This window comes from Pterocles gutturalis, unplaced genomic scaffold (genome assembly GCF_000699245.1).
Source record: "Pterocles gutturalis isolate BGI_N339 unplaced genomic scaffold, ASM69924v1 scaffold5185, whole genome shotgun sequence".
Lineage (NCBI taxonomy): Eukaryota > Metazoa > Chordata > Aves > Pterocliformes > Pteroclidae > Pterocles > Pterocles gutturalis.
In genome coordinates, this window is record NW_010145648.1 from 700 (window position 1) to 8,378 (window position 7,679).

At 52.5% G+C, this 7,679-nt stretch overlaps 1 protein-coding gene across 1 annotated transcript in view; it reads right to left on the reverse strand.

The window, feature by feature from the left end:
• Positions 1-2,129: 2,129 nt before the first annotated feature.
• The window catches only part of LSM4 (LSM4 homolog, U6 small nuclear RNA associated (S. cerevisiae)), a gene marked incomplete at its 5' end in the record, with an annotated part of 5,963 nt that continues 413 nt past the window's right edge, over positions 2,130-7,679 (reverse strand). The window contains 2 exons of the mRNA XM_010085439.1: positions 2,130-2,229; positions 4,651-4,834. Coding sequence (XP_010083741.1) covers positions 2,141-2,229; positions 4,651-4,834 — 273 coding nt within the window. The remainder of the gene's footprint in view (positions 2,230-4,650; positions 4,835-7,679) is intronic.

The window sequence follows — 7,679 nt, forward strand, 5'->3', positions numbered from 1 at the left end:
GTCGCATCGCCACCGCTCTCCCACGGAGCCATCTTCCACCCACCGTGGAATTGCCCTCGCAGGGGCTGTGCTGCAGCTCAAAACAAAAATCTTCCGCCAGAGGTGGAAAAAGGACAGGGGGATGCAAGCAGGGAAGGCTGCTAAAGCCTGTGGTTGTAATTAAAACGAAAGCAGAACTTAACGAGCTCCAACACCTGACCCTAGAGCTTCACCAGGAGATAAGCTGTGCTCGGAGGACTCAACCCTGCGCCGAAGCCAAAGGTCTCATTGTTGCCATGAGGATTTATCCGGCCAGAGCAGACCTGAAATCCAGACAGCGCTGCAGCCGTTTCCTTTTTCACCAGGGCGGCTGCAACACCCAGAGTTTCTGCGGCTGGAGGGACTCGAAAGGGCGGGAGCAGGTTGGGAAGGGAAAGTCTGACACAGGGCTCAGCCTGGGCTTTGTTAAAATGCCACCCGGGTGTTTACGGTGAGACTGAGTTTCCAGGCGGGAGGACACATGTGCCCTGTTCCCATCACACGGAATCGGCGCCGTGGCACGAACCGGCTCGCCCAGGATGGGAATCGAGCACCATTAACGCCTCGCCGAGGAAAGGCGGCTGCGGAGAACACGCGGCTGCTGTTAGAAACCAAAGTTTTAGCCCGTCTGCTTGGGAATTTATTATTTACACCAGGGGTCGAGGAAGGGGCTGAGGTGAAGCCGGGCAGCCGTGGGGTCAGGCAGGGGCTCAGCGCCGCTGTGGACAGAGAGAGGGAGTCGCTTTGTGGAGGTCGGTGATTTATTCCTACTCACCACTGCACACAAGCTCTAGAAACATTAAAAAAATAAGTCTATATAAAAGCGTGTTCTCGACTCCTTTTCAGTGCAGCGGTGATGGCAGAGAGTAGGATTCAACAGGAGATTCAGTTGTAAAAAAAAAAAAAAAAAACAAAACCAAAACCAAACCTGTTCAGAACAAGTCACAATATCAGCTTTTCCCCTAAAATTAAATTATTTCATCCCTTCAGGGGGTTGAGCCAGGGCCAGAGCCTCTTTCTTCCCTCGTGCCCCCACGTAGACCTTCCTTTCAGGTCAGCCAGGATATTTTGCGGGTGCATTTTGCACCCTGTGGGATGGAAGACTGGAGCAACCCGACCTGGGAATTCACGGGAGCTTGCTTAACTCACAGGAGGGACACGCCTGCGTCCCCTGTGTCCCCGGGGAAAGATCATCGGTGGCTAGAAAGGGAAACGGCAAGGACTCACAGCAGAGTCAGTCAGTAGGTACTGGAAGAAATAAACTTGTGAAATATTGTCAGAGGCGAGGACTTTGTGTCACAGGCACAAGGGAGAGTTTTCAAAGCGGGGGGAAAAATAAATCACTTCAATTTCAGCGAAAAAAACCCCCTCAAACATAAAGAGTACAGGGCACACCAGCCTTCCACAAGAAAACACAGAAAACCCTGGAAAGGAAACTTCTGATCCAAAGTCAAATCAGTAAATACGCTAATTGGGAAGCCCTCATTTATCACAAAGCTCTCTTGGAAACGATCCTCGAAGGCTGATGCAATGCTCGTCCCAAGTCCTCCTCTAAGCCATAGGAGAGAGACAGAACTGACTGGCCAGAAACAGAAGAGAAGCAATTGCTTAAAAGTTTGTTTTTTAAAAAAAAGCCAACCAAACAAACCCTTAAGACTACTCAGGTAAAGATACAATATCCTCAAGTTCGGTGCTTTTAAACCAAAACACTTGCATCTGTTACAAACACAACAAGTTTCCCAAGTTTCAAGTATAAAAACCCAAATCCAAACAATGCAGACAGCGTTTGCCTTCGCTCTGGTACCGCTGCACAGGAAAAATCTTTTAAATTCAACCTGGTGACCCTGAAAAATTAAATAGTGCTTCGCTCTCAGGAGAGGGCAGAAATTAGGTCCTTAATCACGAATGATTTTTTTTTTTAAATCTTTCCAATGACTACGAGGAGGTAATAACTCCACTTTACCGGATTAAATTGCAAGGGGGCTTCCAAAACTACGCGATTCGGGCGCTGATCAACTGACGGCAGAGGAGAAGGGGAACGTTTTGAACACGTGGCAATCCTGAGGTGACAAAAACCAACCGGCGTCGCGGCACTGTCCCTGGCCAGGGCGCAGGCAGCCTCTCACTGCTTCGCCGATTGCCTGCCCGGCTTTTTTTCCTGCTGGCCTCTTCCGCTGCCCGGTATTCCTCGGCCACGGCCACCGAACACACCTACGGGGCAGAAGGGAAGAGCACGGGTTTAACAGCACCAGCGACATCTCCCAGCTGCTCAGGGCTTGCAGGTATTTCTGGTTTACCCCAAAACACGTATTTTCTAGTCTGTGCAGAGACAGGACTTTCAGATTTCTCCCTTGCCACTTCCAGACCCTGAATTTACGAGGTCCAGAAACTCTTGCCCCTCACCAGCACGTTCAGCGACACCTCCCCGGTGTGTTAACGTGCCCAATCATCGTACACTGAAGTTAATTTCTGAAAAATGGAACTGAGGAAGAGGCACCACGGTTTAAATCCTGCGGGATGAGCAGGTTTCACCGTGTCCCCTGAAAGCTGCAAGGGCAAACCAACAGCAACAAAGAAGGTGACGTGGTTTGAAGGCTGCTGAGTGACAAAAGAGGAAAAAAATACATCCCTCTGTCACCATCCCGCTGCTGCATGGAGCGATCCACGCTCCAGGGAGGGCGCGGGCCACAGCACGCTGCCAGGGAGGCTGTGATGGCACCCACGGCAGACGTACGAGCGTCCTCGTCCCCAAGAACTGCCACCGTCTTTGTCGTGTCCCCTGCCATCCCCTCCCTGCTCAGATTCACGCCAAACCAAGTGACTCCAGGCCGTCATATTTATCGTGGTGTGTGACAAAGGGACAGTGGATGCGCCCTGCCAGCCGCCTCTGCGCAGACGGCAGCACCCAGAGGACACCCAGTCCGGGCACCCAGCAGGAGAGCGTCCCTCTGCTCTGGTTGCTTCATCGAGGAGATGAGCCTAAACCAGAGGCAAAAAAAAAAAAAATTCCTCCTAACCCTGCAGCCCTTGGGACGCTCGCGGGGCTCCGGCTGCTCCCAGGGAAGCTGAGCACCGTACTCCTGGATTTGGCTAACCGAGGAATAAAACACGGAGGATTACCAGTGTCAGAGACAATAATCCTTTCAAGTGTGTGCACAATTATAGCTTCACTTCTGCCTGCTGGCCTCTCAACAAAATTGTCCTGCTTTTTTTTTTTTTTTTTTCTTCTCTCCTCCCTTCATGTCTCGGTAATGAGAGCCAAACCTTTTAGCTAATTAGCAAATGCCAAGCTTCTCTTTAAAATATTCCATCAGCGAATTTGAGTTGCACATCAACCCAGCAGGGAACTCCACCTCAAACAGAGCTCAGCTCTGCTCTCCACAAGGTGGATATTTCCACAGCAGAGAAAAATATTTCAGCTACAATGTTTGTCCAAATAACCATATCCAAAAAAGCTGTTATGCCAAGTGCTTTGGACACTGAAAAGGGAAGGAGGAAAAATAAAGGCGCCTTCAGATTTGTAAAGGTCACTTTTGCATGCTCGCAGCTTCCAGGCGGTAGCACGGGCAGCAGAAATCGCAGGGTTGTTGGTTTGTTGGGTTTTCCCCCCCCGCGAAGTCCCTGGGAGTTGGGACGCTGCACGTCGCGCGTCCCAGCGTGGCCGACGTGATGGCCCCAGGTAGATCTCAGCGGGATTCCTTGCATAGTCAAAAGGCAGCAGCTCGTTAAGGGTGCTCCTGTGTTGGTGTCTCAATCCCCGGGGCTCCATTTAAAAACCAACATTTCCCAGGCAGAACCCCAGTTTGTCGCAGCAAGTGAGCGCTCTCAGGCTCAGCCTGCACCGAGAGCAACCCCGGGGCTGAGCGAGGTGATCACAGCGCGAATTGCGAAAACGTGTCAGGAGGGGTGAGCAGGGAAGGAGAGAAACGGCTCTCGGGCTTCCAGCAGGAGAGTTTGGGGAGAAAAGAGAGAGATATCCCCTGGCTGAAGTGCTCAGGGATCACCTAACCCCCCCCAAAGCGGGACAGGGAAGGAGGAGTCGCTTTGGTGACCTGTATCTTGGTAAAGGACAACCCCCTCTTTATCAGAAACATGAATTATTCATGTGGAGCAGGAGGAACACAAACCCTCAGATATTTTTTTTTTTTTAAATTAAATAAATCAACAAGTCAGATCAAAAGCCCCATTATAACGGGAGAAAAGAGGATGTTTTTCGATCACTGCCACGGTCAGAGCCCAGTCTATTTTCACACAGAATGGCCTTTTTTCCCCCTCCCAGACTGCCTAAGCTAACAGACACCAGTTTTGTAGGGCCACGCTCCTGAACTAGCCAGGAGGGGTAGAAACAGTCAAGTTGAGACTCTCTTAAGCTCCTGCCCAACCCCAGTAACGAGGGAGGCTCATCCCTGGCACGAATCCTTTCTATTCTTTGGCAGAAGCTGCCTTACAAGCGAGGCAACACACTCGCTCGTTTAGATTTTGCACGGGAGTGGCTCCAGCTTCTCCCAGACGCACAATCCTGGGTTTAAAACCGAGAAGCAAGAGCCGTTCCCAGCTCCAGAGGCGAAATGTAAAGGTGGGGATCCCGCTCACCCCTCTCCTGGCTGAAAAAAACCAAACCAGGATCATTACCTCGTCCGGCACCTCCAATGCCACGGCCCTTCTGTTGCTTCTGCTGTTGCATCCCGCCGCGGCCTCTGCCCTTGGACACCACCTCTTCTTTCACCATGTCGATGATTTCATCGGGGATACGCAGGTATTTAATCGTGCTGCCACGAATGTAGCACTCTGGCATCCTCCAGAACTTGTCTCCATCCTATTGGGGGAGCAAGGCATGAGGTTACAAACAAAACCAGGTGCTTTCATGTGACTTTTGGGGCATTTGAGTATTTCTATCACTTCTGGAGAATGTGACAGCTCTGCAAAACTTTTCTAAAAGCCTTATCTGTAACTAGCTGCAAGAAAGGGTGGATTTCTTCCTCCAAAACACACAGCCCTACAACCTGGGGGGGAAGAACATTCACCCACAAAGAACTGGGGTTTCAATTTGTTCCACAACTGCCTCTAACATTCGCAGAAAATGAAGAGGCTGAGGAAACACGCACCTTCCCTTCTTGTATACGAAGGGAATCGAAAGCAGGACTCGAGAGGCAACGGGGGTAAGTTACACACAACAGCCACGAACAACCAGCTCTGGTTAGATAAACACAGCTGCAGCGAAGGCGTGTGCACGGCTGGGTTCCTTCTCCAGCCCCTCAGCTGGGAGTCACCTCGCTCCTGCGCTGATCTGGGGTGTGGAGGGAGCAGCCAGGCAGGTCCAGAGCCAGCTGGCCGCGGGCGTGTGCCACCAGAGCTCAGCAACACAGCTGGGGGAAAGAAGGAGCTCACAGATTAGACAGATATAAAAAAAAAAGGTGCCATTACGGAGCAGCTGCCTCTATATGTTAACGCAGTTTCAGGGCTTTTCTAGGACAAAATCTATCAGGGCTTCACTTCCCGCAGACCGAGGGCGGCTGTGGGAATAGGAATTGAGTGTCGAAGCTGAACAACAACTCTGCTGCCCATGATGTAACTGGGAGGAGGGACGGGGACCCGCCTCGCCTCACTCCTCCACCGCAGCCCGGGCTTGGCTGCAGATGGGATGGCTGGAGCCCAGCGAGGCTCAAGCGGCAGCACGTGGACGAGGCGTCTGTCGTGTCCCAGAAGAGGAGGTGAAACAAGAACGCCTCGTTCCTCCTCTCCTGGGATAAAATAGTCTGTTTCCCCCCCCTCCCCACACACACCCCAGAAGTTATTTGGGGCAATTCTGCCTGTACAGGCAAGTACGAGACAAGACAGAGAAGCAGTTCCTCTTCCAAGAGACACCCAGCAAACCCCACCCTGCCATGGATCCGATGGCTCGGGATGCAGAAGGGATGGAGCCAGGCTCCCTTCGCTTCCTCGTTCCGGCCTCCCCGGAGTAAACAACCGCCCCCGGGGCCGCCCGTCCGCCGCCGGTCCGTGCCATCTAGCGGCCAGCTTCTCCCAGTGCCACCAGTACAACCCCAGCAGCGGCTCCAGCTCCGCTTTCCAGCCGGCGTTTGGGGGTTTAGGGCGGGCAGAGGCAGAGCTGAGGAACCCGGCTGCTTTGTTGGCGTGACAGGATCCCTCTAGATCACTCAGAGGGAATAAAAAATTAAATACTGCTCTTCCAGCAGTGCGCTGAGTCTAGCGGCCAGCTTCTCCCAGTGCCACCAGTACAACCCCAGCAGCGGCTCCAGCTCCGCTTTCCAGCCGGCGTTTGGGGGTTTAGGGCGGGCAGAGGCAGAGCTGAGGAACCCGGCTGCTTTGTTGGCGTGACAGGATCCCTCTAGATCACTCAGAGGGAATAAAAAATTAAATACTGCTCTTCCAGCAGTGCGCTGAGCTGCAGGAAGGAATTTCTCAAGGAAAAGGACAATATCACCCGTGTCACGGGCACGGATGGGGCTTTGCTGGCTGTCACCTCCTCCCTGTTCATCCCACCAGCAGCCAAGGTGTGCCCACAAATTTCTAAGCCCACTGCTCCGCCCGGAAAATCCTTCTCAAACCTCACTCAAGAGATTTACTCTGTCATGTTGACATGAAAATGTGCCTCCACACCCCAGCAACAACGCTCAAACCTTTCCTGTTGTGGAGACAACGGGTACTGGGGGTTTGCAGAGAGATTTTTTAGAAAAATGAGGATTTCTGCCAGCCTCCCCCACAGAGCTCTGATATCCCGAGGCAGGGAAAGGGCAGCAACAGCCGACACGCATCCGGCTGCCGCTTCCCACAGCTCATGGCTTTTGGAGAGAGATTTTTTTAAAAAGGAGGATTTCTGCCAGCCTCCCCCACAGAGCTCTGATATCCCGAGGCAGGGAAAGGGCAGCAACAGCCGACACGCATCCGGCTGCCGCTTCCCACAGCTCATGGCTGGTAGGGGCAAGACCAGACATTTCTGACTGAGGTGAAAGCCCAAAATACAGATCAGAATCTTCTGGAGCAACTCTGGCCAAGGGCAAAAGTACCAGACGGCGCAGAGCCCCGGTGTGGGTAAACAACAGGCTGCTCCGTTTTGATGTGGAGAGTTAGAGGGTGAGAGACGAGAAAGTTAATGAAAGCGAGCGCAGCGGCTGAGGCAGACCTCGCTGCTCTGACTAGTGAAGGCTCCGTTCTTGGCAAACCCAGCTCAGCATCACAGAAATCACAGAATGTTAGAGATTGGAAGGGACCTCGAAAGATCATCTAGTCCAATCCCCCTGCCGGAGCAGGAACACCCAGATCAGCTCACACAAGAACGCATCCAGGCGGGCTTTGAATGTCTCCAGAGAAGGAGACTCCACACCCTCTCTGGGCAGCCTGTTCCAGTGCTCTGTCACCCTCACCATGAAGAAGTTTTTTCTCATATTCAAGTGGAACCTCCTATGTTCCAGCTTGAACCCATTGCCCCTTGTCCTGTCACTGGATGTCACAGAGAAGAGCCTGGCTCCATCCTCCTGACACTCACCCTTCACGTATTTACAAACATTGATTAGGTCACCCCTCAGTCTCCTCTTTTCCAAACTAAAGAGACCCAGCTCCCTCAGCCTTTCCTCAGCAGGGAGATGCTCCGTTCCCTTCAGCATCTTCGTGGCTCTGCGCTGGACTCTCTCCAGCAGTTC